Source organism: Maylandia zebra, linkage group LG10 (assembly GCF_041146795.1).
Source record: "Maylandia zebra isolate NMK-2024a linkage group LG10, Mzebra_GT3a, whole genome shotgun sequence".
NCBI lineage: Eukaryota > Metazoa > Chordata > Actinopteri > Cichliformes > Cichlidae > Maylandia > Maylandia zebra.
In genome coordinates this window covers 26,353,233-26,379,039 of record NC_135176.1, presented here as the reverse complement: position 1 = coordinate 26,379,039, position 25,807 = coordinate 26,353,233, and the positions used below count along the sequence as shown (strand labels likewise).

At 39.2% G+C, this 25,807-nt stretch overlaps 1 protein-coding gene across 13 annotated transcripts in view; it reads left to right on the top strand.

Annotated features, from left to right (window-relative positions):
* ncam1a (neural cell adhesion molecule 1a) overlaps positions 1 to 25,807 on the top strand; it is a 267,686-nt gene that overhangs the window by 229,905 nt on the left and 11,974 nt on the right. For 7 of the 13 annotated variants that reach the window (XM_076889403.1, XM_076889402.1, XM_024803849.2 and 4 more), the window contains 5 exons: positions 3,310 to 3,434; positions 4,137 to 4,317; positions 20,752 to 20,959; positions 23,989 to 24,105; positions 25,069 to 25,524. In XM_076889403.1, the coding sequence (XP_076745518.1) occupies positions 3,310 to 3,434; positions 4,137 to 4,317; positions 20,752 to 20,959; positions 23,989 to 24,105; positions 25,069 to 25,524 (1,087 nt within the window). Of the gene's footprint in view, positions 1 to 3,309; positions 3,435 to 4,136; positions 4,318 to 11,474; positions 14,021 to 20,751; positions 20,960 to 23,988; positions 24,106 to 25,068; positions 25,525 to 25,807 lie in introns of those variants that run through there. The other 6 variants (XM_024803854.2, XM_076889407.1, XM_076889404.1 and 3 more) reach the window with 2 other exon arrangements.

Here is a 25,807-nt window from a genome sequence, read left to right as displayed (position 1 = left end):
GTCCTGGGAACAGCTAAGATACTGCGCAGGACCCTCAAGCTCCCAGGCCTCTGGTAGAGGACCCGAGCTTGAAGGATAAACCGCCCGCAGGGGCGTGCTGGGTGTTTTTTATATATATGTATAGCTGAAGCTGAGCTTCAACTAAGCTAAAATTAACACCACAAACAACACTAATCTTCATAGAGCCAGCAATGCAAGAGTGATGTAAGTTTGAAGAATTAACATGTAGAATTTAGTTTTTTTCTCTGTAGTGCCAAATCACAGCACAACAGTCATCTTAAAGCACAATAAAACAGAGAAAATAGACAAAAGATTTTATACACACGCTAAATTGATGCATAAGATCAGGTTCAGATCTGTTAAACGCACTTAAACAGCTTATATCCTTAACTTGGATCAATAAGTAGACCACTGCGTAATAAATAATGACACGATTGTGATATTTTCTCTTTCTGTAAGTGTAAATAACTACATTCTGAATGTGAAACATTCACATTTACAAAACAGTCACAGCTTGAAATGTCTTTTGAAAAAAGTCAGTGCGTTTTCAACAATGCATGTTAAAATTTGTAGATAACGGTGGGCCATTACAGGCGCAAAATCATTCCACACCCAGTATTCTGGAAATAAAACTATAATAGCGTTTTACTTATTCCATTCAAACAGCAAGCTGCAGAAGTGCTCACATTTTTAAACTTTGCAGACAGTTTCGCTCCTGTGTAGTAATCCTGGTACAACTGCATCAGTAATACCAGTGCATTTTAGCAACAAATTCAAGATATTAGTGCAATTTTTAAACTTTGCAAAGCCATTGTGCAAATTTTCCAGCTATGTCTGACACCTAGGCACTATTGGATGTGCTGCAGAGCAAAGTGCTACTGGATGCATATGCTTAATTTCATCTTTCTTTTTAAACATAATTTTTGAGTTCTCACCCTGGTTAACATAGAAGTTATGACTATACTTATGACTAATTAGAAAAATCTTTAACAAAGTCACACATAATTGTGTCATATTATGTTTCATGTAAAATGTGTTGTTGTTAACATGATTTGCCTTTAATATGGCCAAATGCCTTCACAGATAGCATTGCAAAGCATTTTTTAAACCCCACTTTTCCGGTTTTGTAACAAACCATTTCATTATGAATTCTTTTTAAAGATCATACGAGCAGCCCCACAAAGTGCCACTAACCACAATTTGCATTGCATGCATTGTTAAATATAGTCACCCACAAGGCTAATGTTTCATATTCTTCCCCTGGAGAGCTACATAGCTCACACTGTTTTACCGGTTGGACTCACAACAATCCTTTGCATTACTGCAGCATGCAAGTTTACTTCCTTTTTCTTGTTGCATCCTCTTTCTTGTTCTTCAGCTGTTCTTAAAGAAAATGTCTGTCCTACCTGCATGTCTCTGTATCTTTGATGTAATGTCTTTCTAGTAGTTTGCATATGCAGAAGTGCTAACATTGGGTACATCTTTTTAGTATTGGGAAGTCATTGAGACGATTGGGCAATGTTAAAAACATTTATCTTTTTTTTTTTTCATTTGACCTGAACAAAGACTCCAACTTTGAGACATTTACTATTTTCAAAATTCACCTTTCTTTTGTATAATTCATACTGTTAATAATCGCTCACATACAGCACTTATGAGATGATTTTCCTTTATGATCTATGAACTCGTAAAACTTAAATGAATTTCTTTATTCTACAGAATGTTTTTAATAACTTTGTTGTATACTGTCTTTGTGATTAGCTTGGGCTGCATGTGGAACCACACCATCCACATGCATGTTAGGCCATGGGTGGTGTTTCACACGATACCCTTCTGAATTTACAGCAGTGGGCCAAATTTCAAGCTTTGCATGTGTAGTTTTTTTCATTCTAATCTTCCACTTTCTCTGTTTTAGCCTTCAGAAATATTCACCTAACCCAGAATGATGCAATGCTGAATGTATCAATGTCTGCCTGTCACAGAGTTACTACTGCTGTAACTAATACCGTCTGATTCACTTTCAGCCTGTGTCATGCTCACTTCTGCCTGGTGGGATGCAGTTTTTAGAAAGTGTGCTTATTTGATTACTTCAAGAAAAAGTGCCTTCATGCATATCCATTTAATTAACTACAACCACTAACACTGATGTTTGAAATGTTAAATACTGAATACGTGACTTTTTTTTTTCTTGTGACTATCACAAAATGTGTGTATATATATATATATATATATATATATATATATAAAATAGAGAGAGAGAGAGAGAGAGAGAGAGAGAGAGAGAGAGAGATTGATTTTTTGGTTTAACTCCTTATTGAATTTCTATCAGTAGCATGCATGTAGAAATTGCAGCACCACTGAGCCTTTCTGTTACCTGCTGGTGTGGCTGTTACTTTTAAGATTGTTAGCACAGGGCAAAGATTATAGCATCACAAGGTAGGGGATTTAATAACATATTAACAAGGCTAACTGTGTGTAACCAATATGCACATAATTGATGAGTTTGGGTTGTTAGTCTCCACCCTTATTGCCTTAACAGTGCCACGAAGAGCTACAGCACACACACACACACGCAAAAAACACATTGACCTCCTTTCGCACAAGACTATGTAAATGTTATTAAAAGTAATAGAGGAACATGTCCAATCAAGGCCTACAGGCTCATTATCCAGCGACCCAGCAGTCATTACTCAGGAGGACAGAGCAGATAATGAGGGCCTCAAGGAGAACAACACCTCCGCCTGTGGTTCTGAGGCAGCCACGTTGACCTCTGTTGCTTCTAGTCGTCCTGGAAGTAATATTCCACCTAAAGTCTGTCTTTAATTATCAGATACTCTTCTCATGGAGGTTATATTTCTTTCAGTGGGTCCTCCAAACTTAACACATAGATGTACTATTTTGCAAATCTTTTGATGGGTGTTCCAAAATTGTTGCAATTTTGTGTGCCCCCTGATCTGGCACTGCTGTGGTTAAAGTTTAAGTTTAGGCACAAAAACGAATGGCTTGGGTTAAACAAATAGTTCAAGGGTAATGAAAGATTTTGGTTGTTGAGAAATTAACATTAACTAAAACTTACTAACCAAGTTATTATTTGAGGTGAAGGCTTGAAAATTATTAATGTTATTGATCTGCTCCTGGTAGACACTGGTGAAAAAAATGTGTCTATTGTAGCGCAGTTTTCTTTTCTTTTAAGATAAAAAATTTCAGACATGTTAATTAATGTAGGCAGTTGGTTTTTAAAGGTAAACATGTGTTGATGCAGTAACCACCGTTTGTCATCTAATCATCATTCCTTGGTTTCCTGTTTAGGGGAACCCAGTGCTCCCAAACTGCAGGCCAAGGTGCACAGCCCGGGCAATTCTCTTAAGATCAACTGGATCACGCAAGATAACGGTGGTTCCAAGATTAAACATTACCTGATCAGATACAAGGCTGTGAGTATTTCTGGCAATGGGGGTAACTTTTTGCATTTGATATAAAAACAAAAACAACATAAAAAAAAATAATAGCAGTTACAATAAAGTAGTCAAATCTGGCTACGGCTTTGAGCAGGGGTAAATCTACTGGAATCTGTCAAAATATGTGCCTGCTAATGACTCCAAAGCATTTTAAGCCACCTCATCATCCAAGTCATTTCCCCCTTTCAATTTGTATCTTCTACCTCTTTGGAATTAACAGTTGTCACTAGGAAGAAAGGGTGACTGTAATTAGACCAACCAACCCTTACAGCAGACTAGTTTTCCTGCAGTGGTGGTAATATAAAGTTATGTTCTCATGCAGCACTTGTCCACTGAATTATAACTATGTATTCAAAAAGAGTCATTACTAACCTGATGGAAAAGATAAATGCTTAAACACCACTTTCATTTATTCTTATAAGATCTACTTGTGTACAATTTGTGCATAATAATTGGTGAGTACTTTATACATTTCATTATTTTCTTGTTTTTCCCTCATTATTAACTGTTTCGGACCAGGTTAATCTCTTTGGAACGGAAAAACATGTTGAGAAAGAACATGTACTGCTTTTATGTCAGCTCAAGAACAGTTTGAGAAATCGAGACATTTGTAGATGATCTAAAATGAGCTTTTCCTTTGAGAGTGTTGAATTGTTCCTTTCTAAATCCATTTCTCAGAAGCGTGTATCTGACTGGAAACCAGAGCTCCGCCTTCCCAGTGACAGTACCTATATCGTCCTGAACAGCCTGGAATGGAACACGGAGTATGAGGTTCATGTGGTGGCAGAGAATGAGCAGGGCAAATCTAAGCCTGGCATCCTCACCTTCAAGACAGATACAGAGCCCACAACTGTCCCAGGTACTGTTCCCATCATACCTACCCTAAGCATCCACACACACCAGCCACAGTGCAAATAGGCTTCTACCGTGACCAGAAAATCTATTATTTGGATCTTTGACTTTTGCTAGGTGCTTATTCAAAGCTTGCTGGCTGCAGGGTCGGTCATGAATAATCTATCTCTGTCTGTCGCATGGCAGAGGTGTATTGTTTTTACTGTTTTCATATCTGGTAACCAAAAGGAAATGCACGATGCAAACCCCATTGATGCGTAAAGCAAAGACTCTATTATAAGCCGAGGGGCACGTAGTGGTGTGGCCTATACAGAGTGTTTGAAATGAGCACAAACTCTAAATTTCATTCCCATTGGAAATGTGTTATTTTCTATTGTGAAAATATTTGCATATGTTTCAGTAAATCACACATTTTTCATTTTGGGGGGAAATTTTAAAGAAAAAGTGAACCTGGTGCTAAACGTTTGCACAGTAGTGTAACTGTAAGGTTTATAATCCAGGCATTATATATAATATCACACAAAGACTTGATCTAATGGTGTATTTTGAAGAGCTACTTTTTGGGAGTTGGGGATTTTTTAAAATGAGATTTACATTTAAGGAACTAAACTAACTTGCCCACAAAGTTTACTATAGTAGATAACCTTAAAATGCCCAGTGCAACTAATCTAACATTGTTCTACAATAGTTAATAAGCACAGGCTTTGTCCTTGTAGGCCAAAATGGGTTTTTAAATGATAAACCAACCACTGAACATGGCATGTGTGCACCAAAAGTTTGATGTCAGTAGAAATACACAAGTGACTGCAAGCTGGGTCATTTGAAATCTATTTTCATTTTACCCCCAGCCTACGCTCTTTGTTTCTAGTTCTCAGTCAGTGCCACACTTTTGTTTTCTTTAATAATGTCATCTCCACTAAATCCTCTTTTCCTGAAGGAATGAATTTCTATGCACAGAGCACCTTTTTAAAACACTGCACTCGCTTCAAAAAATGTTGAAGCCCAGGCAGCACAAGATCAAAAGTAGCTAATGAGTCCATATGACATGCAGAGGCATCCTCACTGCATTTCTCCTTGGATATCCGGCTCCTCCAAGTCTCATTACTTCTTATGAGGTGACTTCAACTCCTCAATCTTAATGTCCAATGATGTGAGAACAGACTACAGTCAGACCCAGAGAAAACAGAGTTTTGTCCATTTATTCCCAAATACATCGTCTACACAGGTGGTCACGGTCGGCCTTTGCTCTGTTGCTGTGTTGTGTGTAGAGTGCACTTTTTAACTTGGGCTGCCTCCCCACTTGAATTAGCTAACAGTTTAAAATTCTTTGACATCTTACACTCTGTCTGTGTTTCTTTTTTTTGTTTCATCCTGTTTTTCTTCCATTGTCACCCTCCCTTTCACTATTCGCCTGCCCTTTTCTTCTTTATGAAAGGAAGTGTTGATTGCCTCAGTCATATTTTCTTTTAACTGTCAAGTGCACACTGTGAAAAATATTTTACCTGAAAAATCGAAATCACTTATAAAATGGCCCAATCTTTAAACTAATGTGCCCGAAAACAGCCCACAAGTCATAAACACAAATTAAAATCTGTGCCTTGCTATAGATTCAAAAGTACTGACAGAACATTTTTATAAAATAATACACAAAATTAAGCCATCAAGTAGTAGGACAATGCTGTAATCATTTCCTACCAGTCAAAGCAGACAACTACACTCATCGGCTAGTTTTTTAAGTTCACTTTGAAAGTGCTGAGCTGAACCCTGTTTTGTCTCTAAGAGCATCTTAATTCTTTGTGGCACACAAAGTTATGTAAACTTTCCTCAGAGATTTTGTACGTATTGACTAGGGGTGCAACGATATTCGTATCGATATTGAACCGTTCGATACAGTGCTTTCGGTTCGGTACGCATATGTATCGAACAATACAACATTTGTAATTTATTTTATCAATTTTCCTTCTGACGATGCTGTCTGTGTTGAGCGCTCAGTGAATCTGCATTCGACTACTCCGCCTAGGCTTGACAGTGCAGCCTAGGCGGAGTAGTCGAATGCAGATTCACTGAGCGCTCAACACAGACAGCATAGTCAGAAGGAAGAGCGCAGGGCAAGCTAGCGAGACAGAAGTTAAGCTCTCCTTGTAACAGGCAAATTGAACCTCATTCAGATCTGGCGTTTGGAATTATTTTGGTTTTCATGTGACGTATGACCCTGAAGGTAAGCGAGTCATGGACTAAAGTAAAACAGTATGTTGGATGTGCCATGCAATGCTCAATTACATTGGTGTGAACTAGTGTGTTAGCGCAGTTAGCTCGTTAACGTGTTGGCCGTCTAGCCCCATGCACGGAGCGATCGGCGGTAGCTCGTTAACGGACATTTGCCGTGTTGTGGCGTTAAGGTCATTTCAACGAGATTAACCTGAAAGCACTAGTGGGAACACAACGAATATGACTGCACATTTACGCCGACATCATCCTAGTGCAAAGACAAATACAACAAGCATGCTACTAACTTTAGCCGAGTCATTTAGACAGCTGTTAGCACATGATTCTCCTTAATGCTGCTGAGAATATAGCCCAGAAGAAGCGGATAGTATAGCTTTTATTTTGGAAAGAGCCATTTCTCTGTAATAAACTCTCTTTTCCAAAGATGAGTGATTCCTCAATCAGATACAGGGCTCGCAATATCGCTAGCCCGACGTCCCGGAGCTAGCGATCTTTCCAGTCGGGCTACCAAAATCTATCTCTTCCCTGCCCGTCGGGCTACTGTAGGAAAAATATATGTCAATGCTTTTGCATTCTTTCAGAAATGTAGCTGGGTAATTATGTCATTGGCATCGGTGAGCCACTGTCAATATGTGACATATTGAAGTCGCGTTTGAATTTGCGCTTGTTTTTTTGCTTTCACTTTGCAATCGTGCGAACTGTGTATAGAGAGCGACAGCACTGATCTGTGAGTGATGATAATTTGTGCACCAATTCCTCTGACATCGTCTTATTAATCGTTAGCTTACTATGCAAACATGACAAGTGAAATCTCCCGCAGCAAGCTTAAACATGTGAGAGGTTGATCGCGCAGAGAATCGCTGAGCTTATGTGAGTGCATGTGTAAAAGCATTTCAGTTCTGCTGAGCCAAATAAGACAGGTCGGGGTGAAGAAGTGACAGCCAAAGAAAAGCTTACCACAAAACGGAGAAGTTATGACAAATCAGACTATAAGGCAAAAAGAAAGTGCAGCTTTATGGTTTCATGGACAAAAGAATTTCTGTGGCTGCAATATGATGAGCTAAATAACCAGGGCTGCACATAAGTGGTCCGCAGGTGCGCATTCGCTGTCAAAATAAAAAACACGCACAAGGGTTAGGGTTAAATTTAAAAACTGTACTTTTGAGTTAAAATATATATTTATAATTTTAATAAATGACAAATAAAAAATGCATGAACATTTTTTTTGTATCGAAAAAATATCGAACCGTGACACCAAAGTATCGAACCGAACCGAACCGTGAATTTTGTGTATCGTTGCACCCCTAGTATTGACATGATAGATATAGACATGATTTTAGTTTTGTGGCATTGGCATCCTGCTGGAAGCAACCATGATAAGATGGGTGCACTGTGCTCATAAAGGGATAGACACAGTGAGCAACAATATTCAGGTACGCTGTAGTGTTTCAATGATTCTCAGTTGGTACTAAAGGCTTTTCTCAGAATACATCCCCCCACCATCAGCAGCTTTTGATACAAGGAAGGACGAATCCATGTTTTTATGTTGTTCAGACAAAATTGTTACCCTACCATCCAAATCTCACAATCAAAACTCACAGACCAGGCAACGTTTTTCCAATTTTAAAAAACGACCTTGCAAATTATAACCTCAACCTCCTGTTTAACTGACAGGAGTTGGCACCCAGTGCAGTCTTCTACTATTGTAGGGGAATCTGTTGTTTTTCTGAATAACTTGCTTGTAACGAGAGGTTATACTGTTGCTACTGTATCAGCTCGAAGGAGCGTAGCCATTCTCCTCTGACCTCTGGCATCAAGAAGGCATTTTCACCCAGAGAACTGCCGCTCACTGGATTTTCTCTTTTTTAAACTGTTTTCTGTAAACTCTGGAGATGGTTGTGTGGGAAAAATCCCAGCAGATCAGCAGTTTTTTGGAACAGTCTGACCAGCCTGTCTGGCACCAACAACCTTCTCACATTCAAAGTCACTTAAATCACCTTTGCTTCAACATTCTGACACTTGGGTTGAACTTTAGCAGATCGTCTTAACTTTGTCTGTTTGATATTTGCACCAACAAGCATTTGAACAGGTATACCTAACAAAGTGGCCAGTGAGTGTTTGTTCTTTAGAGAGCTATCATCACACACATAGCTACTCATTCAAAATTCTGTGGGTCATAGTCACTGTAGTTGAGCTTTATTATTAATCGGGATAGATTACTGACGTTTTACATCCAAAATACAAATGTTGAAGAAACTATTATATGCATGCAATCTAAATTTCATCACAGTTTCAGCTTTTGAAGTTGAGTAAGTCACTATTTATGAAAAAAATGAAGTTTAATGAAGCTTGCAGATTCAGTTTTTTCCTAAATCATTAATGACCATACTCCATAATTTACTATCCTGCCACATTTTATACACCATTCATTGTTTTTTGATTTGTTTGCAGTCTCTCTCTGTTTGTATTACGATATCTGAGCCTCTATTGCCTCTATCTTTGTTTCACATTTTCTCTGATTTTCATTCTTTCTGTCAGCATCTGTCTTCCCTTCTGCTACCAGGTTTAGTAGGTCTCACAGTTCAGGCTCCAAGACTGACCTGAATTGAAATGTGTGGCCTAGTTAGGTGGGGATGCAGCCCATACAGTCTTTGCATGGTGCCTTTTCCAGCTGGATTAATGTTTTTCTGCTCTTTACTGGAGTTGTTAAAAGGCAACTGCTGCCAGTGCATGGCACATGAAAAAACCTGTTTGGTAGTTTGGTTGGTTTTTGGGAGTTTTCGTATGCTGTAATTGTTTTTTTTTCTTTTTCATGTCCTTGCTGGGCAACAGCCATATAGCAGTGGGAGGTTTGGATCACATATAAATCTACCAGACTACAAGTTAACCTTAGTATCATCCGAGTCAGCCCCCCTTCAAGTCTTCTAATTACTTTTTCAAGTTTTTATTTTTATTTGTTTTGTTTTGAGATATTTTGGTATTACTTCCAAGCTGCTGTTGTTTTTCTTCACTTCAGGGAGCATGGGCTATTGCCGAGGTTTATTTTTAGCTACAACATCTGCATTTAATTCCACTATTCCCTTGCAGTCTCACAGCTGTTCTTTGTACTGCTTGATCAACAGCTGCTCCTTTTTTATATGCAGGACTCTGCATGCTCAATTTTATCTGAATCTCACATTGGGAGTCCAGTGCGGACGCAAGGTCGAGCTTCAGCCTGTTTAAATTTCTGTTTTATGTTCAAAAAAACAACCATACGCACAAGAATTCATTCAGCCCAGTAATGTGAATGCACTTCAGCATAAAAGATCTCTGAAAACATATTGGAGTTTGTTGTCCTTTGAATTTATTTGAATCGGACGTGTGAAAGGGTTTGTGTATAGCTAATTTTCTTTAGGTTTAATGCACACAGGTACAGCTGAGCGGCAATTGTTTGCCACAGTCTCACGGAAAGTCAAATGCTGCCCAAATGTGAAGAGATAATATAAAAAACAAAGTGGCACATCTTGATCCATCCAAATCTCCCCAGCTAAGGTTGACTTAGGACTAAAACTATAAAGCTAATAACATTTTGTAACATGAGGTCATCCATTCATCCATGTCACAGACTTTACCTTCATAACCAGCGTCTGCTTTGGATGTTTGGTTTTGCATGGGCCATTCCCCCAACCATGACCAGTGGTGTAATGCTAGATGAACAAGTGGTACTATTGTGAATATTTGCCTATGCTTTCTTTCCGTATGTGTCCATACAAACACAAAAAAGATGTCCATACATATTTGAACTTTGAACCACGAGGTCTGTCAACAAGATAATTTCCTTTTTATTTACCGACAAAAAAGCTGCCATATTGTTTTTAACATTTCTTTTAAGTAATTATCGGGTCCCTTTAGAACCCAAATTCAGAAGCCATTTACAATTGCAACATCCAATAGGATTTGAAGGTAATGTCTTACGTAATGTAGACAAAAAACATTTTAATTAATCCATCTACAATCTGCACTGCCTTTACTGATAAGTCAAGAGCAACAATAGTAGCTAAGGCTACGTGAGCAAAGCAGCCCAGCTTCTTTCCTCTGCAGGCTCAGAGAGCTGCTGATTGGAAACCCATGCGCCAGTTTTCTGGCCTTTAGCTCAAACTTTCCAAAGACACACATAATAAAATATAGAGACGCGTTGCTGTGTTTTTTTATTACTCCATTATTACCGAATCTGTGAATTAATGAGACTTTGGCATTCAGTTTATGCATCACTGGCAAGCAAGCTTGTGCTTGCATTTACGTTATATTACACCACTGGCCATTAGGAGTGAGAGATACTAGCCTGACTCATGTGGATGTGTTCTTGCATTCAGGCTGTCATCTATCTTACCCTAAACTTGGCCGCTGCTCTGCACCATGGCTGATTTAAAACTCCCCTTCTTTATACTGAACCTTAAGGTGAAAACAGAGACTGTGCTGCAGTGTGTTTGAAATGTCTTCCTTATCGATGTCATCCCCCATTACCTTCCTTTGTGTGACCCTCCACCCATGCCTGCCATGAACCATGTGTCATTTGCTGTGATACTAACATGCTATAACTTCTTTTTATTTTTACCCTTTAACTTAGACTTCCTTTTTTATTCTTCAAGTCAGTCTTGAAAAGAAAAAACAACCTTCCAGACTTGTATTTCTGTATTTCTGACCTATTTTTCTATCTCTCTCCCTCTTTTCCCTCTTTCTCTCCTGCTTCTTTTTTTTCTCCGTGTCCTTCCTGTCTCCATGTGTGATCTTCTTGGGCACCTATGGACCATGACATTGCCATACACACAAATTTCTTTCTCTGTTTGTGTTTTTACTGTGTGTGTGTGGGTTTTTTTTTCTTGTCACACTTTATTGCTGTGATTATCACTCAAAATACTCTGTTGTGGATATTTATTTATTGTTGGTCTATAACTTCAGCTACCCTCGGTTGCCAATGTGTGACGTGCAGTCTGGCAGCTCTTCTTCTGTCCGTGCTGACTGTGCTCTGGCTCCCATAAACTGATTGCATTCAAGGAGAAAGAGGATAGTCTGAGCCGTTCAAATCTTTGGCTCCAGACCTTTGCTTTCTATGCCTTTTGACCCTTGTGCAGCCACACACAAGAAAAAAAAAGTTGAAGAGTCAAGACATTGGTTTCATGACGTTATTACAGGGTGCTCAGTACTTGCATCAATTTCAGTTTTCTGGTTTTTAGATTCTGTTAATATTTTTTTTGTCTGTTTTCACTGTAATGTCATCTTGTGTACGAATAGATTCCGAAGGAGAGAGATTTTTAGGGTTTTGTCAATGTTGCAAGTTGGACGTCGGGTGCTCTTTCAGGATACAATGTAGACAAAGTATTGTAGCTTTGTTTTTGATTTGATTAGTAACACATTCATAATGCCTTAATGTGATCTGAAGAGGGGGTGATAAATAGAATAATTACACTGTTTAATTTTGTGTCTGCAGTGGTTTAATCAGACACGGAAATTGTAAAGAGACTTTTATTTTGGACTTTACTGCCTATTAAACAAACACATCCATTCCACTGTTATGTCACAAATGACATAAAAGCATGAACACTGCATGAAAGCTGACACAAGGCATGATCCAGTATTCATGAATGTGCTATGCAGCTGCTTCAAAGCTCCCCAGTCAAGCATTATGAATGTGTTAACCAGGAGATGAGTACAAATGCTGTGCCTAAATTCTGGCTGTTTTTTTTTTTCTTCTTCTTCTTTTATACAAGCTCGAAATGTCCTGCTGTACAAATTGAGGGGAAGATAACATTTGCAGAGAAATTTAATATCGGTTATGGTCAGAGAACTCATTTTTCCCAGACTCATTCTTAATTTTCAACATTATATTATGCTCATTTTCAAATACATTGTTATGTAACCGCCTTGTCAGGAGAGAACAGAAGGATGTGCAGAAAAACTAATGTTTTGTGAAGAAGTGTACATACTCTTTTCAAACTGATATTCGAGAAATCAGCTGTTATTTGGAGGATTCATGCTCTCTTTTTACCTGAAAGCAGTGAAATGTCTAAAAAAAGAAAAAAAAACCCATAAAGAAACAGCTGTTAAACACTAAAAAATTTTGTTTAATTAAAAAATGTGGAATTATTTTCTTCTCTATTCCTGAGACATTTTTGTAAGTGCTTATCAGTGTATTTCCATGTAACCATTGTAGGGTTGAAATAAATTGTTTCTTTTTCTTTCATGAAAGTAATGACTTTGAGGCTTTGGCGACTAAACATACTAAGATATCTTTGTCTGACTCTTCTGGGAAGCTGATTGTTAAGCTGATTTTTGCCCTTTTTTTCTCTGGAGCTTTAACAAAATGTCTGTATTCTGCATTCAGTGTTGCTTTACATCAAACATGACTGTTGAACCCAGATGTTTTGAGGTCAGGGGCTTGGCTGTAGCCTAAGTGAAGAAGATAAAGTATGCATTTTGCATAAAAAAGGAACAAATGGTAAACTGTATATTGTATAGAGGCCTTGCAGCAGTGTAAAACAGCACAAAAATATGGATATTAATATGCAAACATTAGCTAAACATTAGAATGAAACCAATATGCAACCCTGATGGCGCCGAGTAGATTCTTTTGGCTGTTGTTAGCTGCTACGATCTAAGCAACAAAATAATGTATCCAGTGTTTACACAACAAAAAACACCGAAATTTGATTTCCTTATTAAATGGCCGACAACATTGTTTGTAAGTCTTTCCGGACCACCTTTAATTTTTGTTGACCTGGTAGCCAGGCAACCTAGTTTAAGCTATCAAAGATATGAAAATCCGCAGTTACAGAAGGATTCTTACTTGTGTTTTGTGATCTGACAACACTGTGGTTATGTTTTGCAAGGGTGGAGGTTATGTATTCTGTAGCAGTATTTTTTTTTTTAAATACTTCACTTGAAATATGGTACTTCATAATAGCATGTCTAATGGCTAGCTAGCTTATTGCTAGCTTCTGTTTCCACGCTCCTGTATGTTTAGTTTTTTTTTGTTGTTGTTATTGTTTTTCATGGAGGCCTGGTCTGATTGTAACACCATGGAGAACGGCCACACTAGCAACTCTACTGGAGTTTAAATGTTTTAACTCTCAGTAATGCCTCAGTGCTTATTAGCTCTTATTAACTAACGGAGCATTTGGCTAAGAAATTGCTAATTACTTGAGACTTAACAAGGGAATAACCTTAGGCCAATTTAAATGTCCGTCTTTAACAGTGGCAATGACAAGCTAAAGATTTTTAAAAAAGGCTGTCAGAGTTTGGGTTACTTAAAGTCCTCTATATAGTTTCCATTTGTTCCAACATTTGTTCATCACTCTGCTGTACAACTCATTAAAGTTTGCAGAGTCATGAGAGATGACAGATTGCAATGCATAACTTAAGAGATTAAAATCACCTGCAGCCATGATCAACAGCATTTTAGTGTGAGAGAATTAATAAAGCATTGATACATTTTCAGTAATCACACATATGTGAATGGTCATTGTTTTTATTCTGTCTTGATGAGCATTTTCCATCATAGAGGCCAGACATACAGAAAGTCAGTTTGCTGTAATGAATACAGCTAGCGTGTGTTTTAAAACCACTTTTCTCTGATTTATCACAAATTCCAGCTAAGCGGTACTAAGACTTGTGCTGCTGCTGGTAATTTGAGCCATATGGTCCTGATGGATTGGAGTTGATTATGTCTGTATTAAAAGTCAGATTCACACGGATATACACGCACTGTGTAAGTGCACGTTTCAGTAATACTAGAAATACGAAAAAATTTATCTTCCCATCAAGCGTGCTCTTGTGGCTAGTGAGTGCTTTAACATCCAGCACAACACGTACCTAACTAAAACTCATAAGAAATCATAGAAAAAGTGCAGAAAAGAGCACTTGAGTTCCAAGTAATCAAATGTCACAGGCTTTTCCACTGAACGTATGATCTTTGATGGCCTTTTGATGGGACGCTAAGGTGAATCTATCCCCATAAGCTCTCTGCCTGAGCCTTAGAATAGGCAGTATCATCAAACCTGAATAACATCAATATCTGTAACACCCCATTTCTCTGAACAGGAATGAAGGAGAATTAGTTGTGAGGAAGAGCAGAAGAATTATTAGCAAAGAAAAAATAAAAGTTAACAAGGTTAGTTTCAAATGTTATTGACTTTTTTTTCTCTGAGCAGTTTTCACTTTGGTAACGTGGCACCCCCGCTTTTTTATGAGTTGGGGTCTAAAATAAGATTTGTATTCCCTCCATTTATTATCCCTGGCACTGCGGTTTAATCTCAACTAAGTTCTGTCACAAGGAAAATAAGAGCTTACGACACCCTTGAGGTGTTCTTTGTCACTTTGTCCCCCCAGTTGTTCATCAGTGCCTACCGAGTAATGATAGTGCTGATCAGTGCTGAGTGATTTTCATTTTTGCTAATCAGGATCTCCATCTAAATGTCTGCATCAAACTTACTTGTGTTGCATATAAACAGAATATTTCTCTTCCCTGAAGCAAATGGTTCAGGTCGCCCACTGCATACAGATTAAAGGGAAAGCTGCCATCTCTCTTTCTATTGGATTTTTCCTTTTTTGTATAGCCTGAAACGTTTCTTCAGCTGGTTAGCTTGGTGTGATTAATGGCAGAAACTTCAAATCAAATGTTGGAGCTTAAAACAATCCACAGAAGCGTCATCGAAATCATCGCTGTGTCAAAATATCTATTGTGTTAAAATAGATGCATTTTTTTAAATGAATGATTCCCCTCTTTCCTCTATAAGCTTTACTCTATGGAAATGAGTCCAGAGTTCCTAACTTTCAAGCCAGCATGCACATCAGTTTGTAGCACTTGTTTTCATAGCATCTTAATTTAAAAAGGGCTGAAATCCCATCTAGCCACACACCGCTCTCTGCATGAAGAGTTTCCAAGGATCTTAAATCAGTCAGAGAGGGAGTCGGTCGCCGGTTGAGCGTCACCCTGCCTCCTTGTGCCCCAAAAGAAAACTGATTCTGGAGCCGATTTTATTTTTAATGGTGGTGCAGTGCCACACTGTGGCAGAGCTTTGATGGAGGACGCAGACATGGGAATTACTGAAGAAACTTTTTTAAAGCCAAATAAGGTCAATGCAGTATCCAGAAATGTGTCATAGGTGGAAAAATAGACCCAACGAAGGAAAGGAAAAGAAGAAAATAAGAGTCATGGGGATTCTGTGATGGTGTTGTATGAACAATTGTAATGACAGTTGTTACATACAGTTGTAGTGCTGGTTGAAAAACGGTGACAGCTTACACATTTTTACACCTCAGTCAGACAGTCTGTATTCCCCGTCTACAGTATAAACAAATTTGTCCTCAACTGGGCTTCTTCCTTTACAGATGAGGGGGACTCTGTGTTTGCTTTTCTACAGTCTGTTGCATGCATATGGTTATTTTAATCACTGCAATGTTCAGCATTCCACTGAATCTCAAACACAAACTGTTCTGAGACTATTATGTGGGCCCTCTGGTGAAATAAATGTTGTTAAAATGTCTTAAACTGTATTTCTACTCTAAAATTAATATTTTTTTATTTAGATTTGGCTGTTTTACTTATGGCTGAACCAATCCATCAAATGTAAAGCAAGTGCTGGAAGATTTTTTTTATTGCATTTCTGCGTGTTTTACAGCACAAGTTTTTAAAGACACTGCAACCCACGGGCAGAGTTGCACGGTTGGACTCAAATCTAACTCCTGATATAAAGGTGTTTCATCAGAGTACAACTGCACATATCTGGCAGTCTTATTGATTTCTCAGAAATGTGTGTAGTGAAATATTTTATCACATGCGGTCTGTTTATCAGCAGTCGTCTGGAAACCTGTCTCAGTACTGTACCCGACAAGCCCGTAAAGAGAAATGTTTGTGTAGTCCACCCTGACAGGTAGATTTGTGCTTTCTCCCTCAGTGAGAGCACTCGGTAAGAAACCCCCCCTCAGCACTGAATACATGGCACATGATTTATTGTGCCTGTTAAAATGCAAATGAAGCAATGGGCAAAGAAAAAAACAAGTGTTTTCTGCACCACTGTAGTCACCTATAAGTACGCAGAACTCTGGCATGTTCTTGCTATTTTCATCACAACCATCAAAGAAATTGAAGGTTTACATACCGGGCCAGCCAGAAAGAGGAAGATAGTGGATTTGAATTAAACGTCTCAGTTGGCCCAGGGCAGTGCTTTCACTTGTGAATGCATCAGAGTGCAGTAAGCACAAACATAACATCTTTAAGAGGCATAAAATGTTTTTTTCCTGCAAAGTCTGCAGCATAGCTGTCCATGGGGTGTGCTCCCGTCAGCATTTAAAGAGTGTTATGTGTGTCAACAATTGTTTCTACTTCAAAGGCCAAGAGAATTGGAGCTTTCATTTGGTCTAATTTATGTGTTTCAGTCTCCTTTTAATGGCACATTTACACGGTGCTTTTATAAAATACTTACATTTGACATATTAGTGGCATAAACTGGCCCAATGAGGTTTCATCTTCGTTATGAGCGTTCATCACTCTGTAGGCAATTTAAATCACTGGCAGAAAGTGTGATGTCATACTATGACATCTCATAAAGTAAAGCTGTATGTTAACAGTCAAAGATTAGCATGGCAGTTATTCGTTGCAGGGTTGCATACGAGTAAATTGGTTACCCCAAATGACTTATATGTGGTTTAAGATCCAGTGAATTTTTGTAAAGAGCGTGTTAACAGTTCTGCTCGCTCTTTACCTGTCACACACATTTAAGTATGATACTTCAGTGTGGCAGTTACTGCTTTGCTCCATTTGAAAAAGACATTGGCTTTTTATTATATATATATATATATATATATATATATATATATATATCCCACCCATGTGATTACTCAGCTGTACAAAATGACAGTTTTAGACGCCAGTGCACATGGATTTAATGGAAGTGACACTAAATCGTCACGTTCGTTGTGGTTACTTCAGATCAAAGTCTGTTTTGCTGGAGTAACTAGTGTATACTGATGTGGCAGTACATTATCTATATTTGGCCTTTTATCTAAAGAGTAGGGAATGTGTGAAACCACAAAATGGGCAGAAAACTGAAAGCGCAGCTCACAGTGCTTCCTTACAGTGGTAACGCTGCTGTCATTTATTTATACTTTAAGCTTTTAGAATACGCTGCAGGCTGTGCAGAGGCCATTATAAATAGGGGTTCGTTCCGTAGTTCCAGTGAATCACGACTGCAGAACATATTTGTCACTGGCTGATCCTTTCCCTTTTTCCCATATCCAAGGCTGAGGGTATAAACAGTTAACATAAAGATGGTCCTCAAATTGCACAGCGCTCACATTCTCCTCAGACACTTTGATGAGCCCTTGATCCTTATCAGACCCTGGCGAGCCATTACAGCAGTCTTTACTGCCTGAAGCAGAGCCAAATTGATACATGTAAGAGAGGCTTTAATTTAACTGAAGGTCTTCCAATTTGATTGCCTACTGGCACGGTAGACACCATAATAACAAACATAACAGGGTTGGAACTATAATTCTGACTTTACACGCTGAACACAAACAAACATCTTTTCAGCTTTGATTTTAAATCATCTTCATATTAAATGCAAGCCTTGATTGGGAAACATTGTGTTAATACATGGAGCCAATACAGGATGTTCTGATGTTATCAGATTTTTTTCCAGGTTCTCCAGTCCAGAGGTTGTTCATTTGAAATTTGCCTCAGGTATGGTTGTGAGGCTTTCACTAAACTTCGGTGTGAATGGGTGAATGTTACTTGTAGTGGTCAGTAAGGCTACAGTCACCCTGGGGAAAACCGTGGCTGGAGACTGTGTGCAAGGAATTTGTGATTTTGTTGCCTTTGAAATCGTTGCTTCAAGGACGGAGGACGGGGTCTGCGACCGCTCACAGTCAGCTGTCATCTTCACAGTAGCTTTAGTGCATCGTGACAACTTTAAAATGGCAATAAGATGGAGTGAGTCTGTTATCAGGTTTGTCAGTGGGGTCAAGTTGGCAATTACATGCAAGCTGTCATAACACAGTAATTATATTTTTAACAAGTCAGCAAAAATGATCTGCGTGAACAGAAATTTAATTTAACATAATTTCAAACGAACTACTTAGATTCAAAGTCAAGCTAAGACGATAGAGATTTGAAACACAAGTTCAGAAACGTCTGAACAAATAGTGATGTAGCTGTGTAGGTGCTCGCAGCCTTGCTTTAGGAATAGAACCAGAATACAACCAGCTGAGTCGAGTCTCCTACTGCTAACAGACACATGGGAGACGAGGTTCATTCACTGGAGCAAACTGACTCAGATTAAGTACAACATGTTTGTAATCTGTCTGCATTTATAAATTAGACTGCGGTTATTTGCAAATTTTTCCTTGTCTGTCTGAGAGTGACTGCAGCCACTCCAGGCCAGACCAAGATTGTTTGGAGACACGTTGCCAGGTGACCTGTCTCAGAATCACCAGGCAACTACAAGTGTTTTGCAACACCAAGCTCCCTTACAGCTCACTCCAATGTGTGACTGACCCATAAGACTAGAAGTGGGCTGCAAAAATGATAAATACCACACCTTTCTGATGATAAAGTAGAAATAGGTCTGAGTTCGGATACACCTGAATGTTGTGTTTCCGTTGAACAACATTAAGTTCATTGGATGAACAAGCAGAGATTGCTTTTTGTTTCTCACAGTCTCAGTAAGAAGCCAAATGCGAGTTGAGGGAGGCCTGTCTTTATGTCTTTAAGTGTCCACTGACTATTACAAGAAATCTTGTTATACCTGGTTACCACGAATCCTGCTTACTGTGATTACCTCAGTCAAGGAAATATGTGTTTTTTTTTTAATTATTATTTTTGTCTTTTCTGTTTTTTTCTGTTAGTTTAACTTATCCACATTTTTTCAGTGGAGTAGTGAATCCCTTTTATTCTTTATTCTTTTATTTATCCAAAGCATTACAGTTTATTCTTTTCTTAACAATTATACAGTTTCTCCATTATTCTGTTGCTGTTATCAATCAGATCTATTGTTTCTTCCAGAAGAACGTTGAAATCCAGTAAGTCATAGTGTGCAGTGAAGTTGCACTGGCATGAATTCTGTGGCTCTAAGTTGAATCTCTGAAACAATTGCAATTTACATAAAATGTCAATCAATTTGTTAATTATTAATTAAGCATTAATAAAAGGTGTGATGCGCTAATTCACAGACTGAGGTCACTAAGACAATGCATGCTCCGTGCTTTTTGCAGCAGGTTGCACACAATGATAAAAAAGGTAGTAAATGTAGCTGTCTAAGCTGGCCTTGACCTCCAAAATCCATCTTTATACCATTCTCTCTATAATCTGCATGTGCGTTTGTTTATTCAAATAATCTGTAGGAGAAAATGACTTGTATTTGTACTCTGCCTTCAGAGCTGAATTAGAAATGTGTTGGCTGCTCACACATGCTGCTCAGGTAACCCTTCATAACCTTCACATTTCCAAAGAAAGTTTGATTGAAACTGGTAAAATGATTGGGCGGGTGTTTAAAAAAAAAGTGAATTGCTAAAACTATGAGTACACATAGAATATTCTGCTACAACATTGTTTTCCTGTGTTGTAATATATCCTAGTAGACTGTCATTGCAATTTATTTGCTCCTCATGCAGTTTTCGAGGCATTTTTTCTTATTGTAAAATATGTATGCAATGTAGTGTATTGCATTTATATTTATATTTAATGGTGCCATATTGACACCTCAGGCACAAATATTAATAGTCAGTCCACAAATGTCTATAAATGTGTTACAAGCCTATTATGAAACGCCTAGTGACAAGAACAAGAATATGCCTAGAAGCCCTCGAAAGGCTACCGATAGTTTTGTTTGTTTGCATTTGTTTTGATTTGTTTTTGTCTTTGCAATTTCTGTGATTCTGTATGAAATTGAACATAGTGTTTCGGCCACCGGGGATGTCAAGAACAGATATAAAGTTGTTAGAAATTATGTTGGTCCCTCTTGCACCATTTCAGCTTTCCTCTGAAAAGAGCGACACACATCTGAGGTTTTGACTGAAACCTGAAGCACTGTATTAAAAGCCTGATTGCATTCCTCATCATCTCTCTCTCCCTCTCTCTTTCTAACTTCCTTCCCATCCCCTCTTCTCTATATTTGAACCCTCTTCTCCTCTTCTGCCTGTTTTGCTTGTATATCCCCTCTACCTGTCTTTGTCCCTTCAGACGCCATGGGTGGTGGCTCAGGCATGGGCACCGGGGCCATCGTAGGCATCCTTATCGTTGTCTTTTTCCTGCTGCTGGTGGGCGTGGATGTCACCTGCTATTTCCTCAACAAGTGCGGGCTCCTCATGTGCATTGCTGTTAACTTCTGTGGGAAAGCTGGCCCAGGCGCAAAGAGCAAGGACATCGAGGAGGGCAAGGCGGCATTCACGTAAGCAAGCGTCATCTTTTGACTGGAACACAGATTATTTGTGGTGTGCCTACAGAGAATTAGCACATTTTCAAAAATACCCATCATCAGAGAACCTAAGTTAGAGTGTAGCTGTTGGACTTGCAGCAAATATCAACATATTTCTCAGGAGCTGACTGAGAAGAAGGCAGAGCTAAAAAACAGAATAAATACTTAAAGGGCTTAAAGTTATCTTTTGAACCATAAATACAAATCAATGCTTATTATTTATATAACTTTAGAATAAAGCCAGTAAAGATGTGCTTATTCAGCTCACTTTACTTTGGTCGGCATTGCTGGCATTTTCTCTTCACAAGGTAACCACTGGCTTCAGTGCCAAGTCCACCTGGTTACAGCAAAGATAAGAAAAGTCTCTGTTCCAATCACACGTGGATGCCTGTTAAAAAAAAAAAAACCTCGACTATTGTTTTTTCAGGGTGAAGGATTCATTTTATTAAGGAGCAGAATAACTCTGTTTTAGTAGTTTTGGGTCCTAAACCTTACCCAGCAAGTATTAAACTGAAATGGAATCAGCAGGTGAACGCACAATAAAATGTCAGTTACAAAAGAAACCAGTAATGGAGTGATAACAAGGCAAAACAAAGCAGGACATGTCTCAGAGCTGAGAAACTTGTAGATTTTATCACTCTTTAACAGCTGGATTGTTAACCAGTGCACTGAACACCCATCCTAAAGCACCACTAATGTGTATTTCTGTGAGGCCAGCAGTATCTGACAGAACAACAGTATCTGATGTACTACGATGAAAAGACATTGGTTTAATCTAACTAAGCAGACTGAAACTACTTGTTTAAGTCAGCCAAATTTCTTTTTTTAACTTATACAAATCTGAAATAATAGTTTTATTTTGCGACCAGGTTATTAAAAGAGCTGTTAGTACAGGGAGTGCAGAATTATTAGGCAAGTTGTATTTTTGAGGAATAATTTTATTATTGAACAACAACCATGTTCTCAATGAACCCAAAAAACTCATTAATATCAAAGCTGAATGTTTCTGGAAGTGAAACCAATATAACATCTCCACATTCACAAATATACATTTCTGACATTCAAAAACAAAACAAAACAAATCAGCGACCAATATAGCCACCTTTCTTTGCAAGGACACTCAAAAGCCTGCCATCCATGGATTCTGTCAGTGTTTTGATCTGTTCACCATCAACATTGCGTGCAGCAGCAACCACAGCCTCCCAGACACTGTTCAGAGAGGTGTACTGTTTTCCCTCCTTGTAAATCTCACATTTGATGATGGACCACAGGTTCTCAATGGGGTTCAGATCAGGTGAACAAGGGGGCCATGTCATTAGTTTTTCTTCTTTTATACCCTTTCTTGCCAGCCACGCTGTGGAGTACTTGGACGCGTGTGATGGAGCATTGTCCTGCATGAAAATCATGTTTTTCTTGAAGGATGCAGACTTCTTCCTGTACCACTGCTTGAAGAAGGTGTCTTCCAGAAACTGGCAGTAGGACTGGGAGTTGAGCTTGACTCCATCCTCAACCCGAAAAGGCCCCACAAGCTCATCTTTGATGATACCAGCCCAAACCAGTACTCCACCTCCACCTTGCTGGCGTCTGAGTCGGACTGGAGCTCTCTGCCCTTTACCAATCCAGCCACGGGCCCATCCATCTGGCCCATCAAGACTCACTCTCATTTCATCAGTCCATAAAACCTTAGAAAAACCAGTCTTGAGATATTTCTTGGCCCAGTCTTGACGTTTCAGCTTGTGTGTCTTGTTCAGTGGTGGTCGTCTTTCAGCCTTTCTTACCTTGGCCATGTCTCTGAGTATTGCACACCTTGTGCTTTTGGGCACTCCAGTGATGTTGCAGCTCTGAAATATGGCTGGTGGCAAGTGGCATCTTGGCAGCTGCACGCTTGACGTTCATGGGCAGTTATTTTGTGCCTTGGTTTTTCCACACGCTTCTTGCGACCCTGTTGACTATTTTGAATGAAACGCTTGATTGTTCGATGATCACGCTTCAGAAGCTTTGCAATTTTGAGACCGCTGCATCCCTCTGCAAGATATCTCACTATTTTTGACTTTTCTGGGCCTGTCAAGTCCTTCTTTTGACCCATTTTGCCAAAGGAAAGGACGTTGCCTAATAATTATGCACACCTGATATAGGGTGTTGATGTCATTAGACCACACCCCTTCTCATTACAGAGATGCACATCACCTAATATGCTTAATTGGTAGTAGGCTTTCGAGCCTATACAGCTTGGAGTAAGACAACATGCATGAAGAGGATGATGTGGACAAAATACTCATTTGCCTAATAATTCTGCACTCCCTGTATGAGGGCTTATTAGACTCCATTGATTCCTGGGTAGATGTATGTAAGTACACACTAAAAACATGTTTTTAAGTCTTTGCCCACGGGTTTGAGACAAAAGAGCAAATTCCCAAGGTGCTGAGCTAAAGTGAAAGCAGGCAAATCTTTATATTTTATCCTTAGGGAAATTCCCTCAATTATTCAGCACCAACTGTAAATATTTAATGGCGCTGAAATGCAGTTACTGCATGTTCGCCTGTGTTTGATCAAACATTTTGTTCTATGCGTCGAACTGTCCGTCATCTCGCCAGCTCCGAATGCAACAAATAAATATTTCAGCTCTGACAGCTCGCACAAAACAAATTTAGTGAAAGTGCATCGTGAGAGTTATAGCATTATTTAGCACCCTGCGTTTAAACAGGTCAGTCCCAGCAATGCACACAGCTCAGCACAATCAGAGAGCAGTGTGATGATAACACAAGGCCTCAGGGAAAACCACCAATCAGAGCTTACAGGTCAGTGCAGGTGGAAGATGATCAAAGAGGATGATAGGGTGAGTGCGTTTGACGGGTTTTTGTATGTTTTAGTTGACTAAAATTAACCTGTTCATTTGACATTGTTACTGCCAGATTTTTCTCTTTGTAGGGTTGAAAAATAACACACCTAGTTAAGTGCACTTAATTCATTACCCTGGTAACAATATTTCCTTTGGATAACAGCAAAGATGAGTGTAAGGAGCCTATTGTTGAAGTGAGAACAGAGGAAGAAAACACTCCAAACCAAGAAGGAGGAGGTGCCACTGAGCCCAACGAGACCACGCCATTGACAGAACCTGAGTGAGTGTCAAGAGTACAGAGAGATTAAGCAAATCATTGGTTTGCTCTGAGCAGAAACATTTTACAAATATAATGTTGGTCCGGCCCAGCTTTCATTCAAATATTGACCCAGTTCTCTTGTAAGGACTGTTATACATACCACAGAGCAGTGCTGGTAATTTACACTGTAAGCATTTTTATGCAAGGCTAAAATGTCCCGCTGTCTATACAGTATGTATGACCATGTATGACGCATCACACTTAACTGCCTACGGTGAACACTCAATAGAAATGATTCTGCAAGTGCTGGTCTATATGCACGGCCACAGAACCATGATGCAGGCTGTAGGGCGCTGCATTTTTGGGTCATCTCTTAACTAAGACTTTCCAGATTTTGCCATTTTATATTGAAAGTAATACATTTGCTTGACTTCCTTTTTTTGGCACAATTTCAAACCATTCAAATGTTATTTTTGCAACAAGAAGCAACAAGCGCAACAACCAACTTAACAATTATCACAGTACATTGTCGTTGAAACTTCAGTCGTCTCATTTCAAAGCCGAGCGCTGTCGAATCTCCTTCTGAGTGAGTTTGCCAAGGTGCATAAATCATTCAGACACATTCAAAGCATGAACAAACACCGCCTTCTGCTGGGAAAACTGCTTGTGAAAGACATCCGAGCATCTTAATCCTGAAACTCCCTCCATTCCCTTTATAGTTTATTGTTGGATTGTTTTATGTTTTCCCCTTACAAATATTTTGTTGCTAACATTTTGATTGTGTAGTCTCTTTTTTATTTTACTGCAGCACAATAGAAACCTAATCTGCTTTGTTTATCCCCCGACGTGCACTCTCCTTTTACCTCTTTTATTTTCCTTGTTGTCCTTGATTCCCTCACTTTTCTGCCCTCTGCTTCCTCCCCTGTGCCAACTCCCTATCTTTCCCTCTCCTACCTTGTTTTCCCACTTCTCCCCACAAAACAGGCCTGCTGCTGCAGACACCACGCCGATGGTGGTAAATCTGCTGTCCTCCACAGCTGCTAACTCAGTTACTGAGAGCTTTAGCACGGCACAAAGCAGTCCTGCTAGTGAGAGAACCACACTAACAACCAACACCTCCAGCCCAACCCAAGTGGCCCATGCCAAGTCTCACCCTAAAAACAGCCCTACAGCCAATTCGCATAAATCTAACCCCCAACCTGATGTTGGACCTCTGGTTGACCTGAGCGACACCCCTAAAGTTGCCGCATCTTCCGACCCAACACCCCTTGTATCAGAGCTAGTCAGCCCACCCTCTGCTAATGCTGATGGGCCACAGAGTCCGCGGGACTCAGTCAAAGCCCCTGACAGCACCCAGAATAAGGACTCACAAGTAGACGGCCCGACCAAGGATGTTCCTAATGCCCCGTGCACAGACTCGACCACACCAGCCCAAAATGAGTATGAGCACCTCCATATCTGTATTTTTCCAAGTATCTCTTTGAGCCTGATAGCATCCCTTTAGCTCATAAGTCTTCCATTTCAAAGGAAAAATTCCACTTATGTATTATCAGACTTCCCCAAGCAGTTTTGCACTCATCAGGCATGTGGCAGAAAATAGCAGGCAGCTTTAGATCAAGATTTGATTCCTTAAAACTTGTTAATTAGTTTAAATTTATTTCCTGGTCTCGATATTTTCCTAAAGTCTTTCCATTGCTATTTATTTAATGACAATTCACAGTCA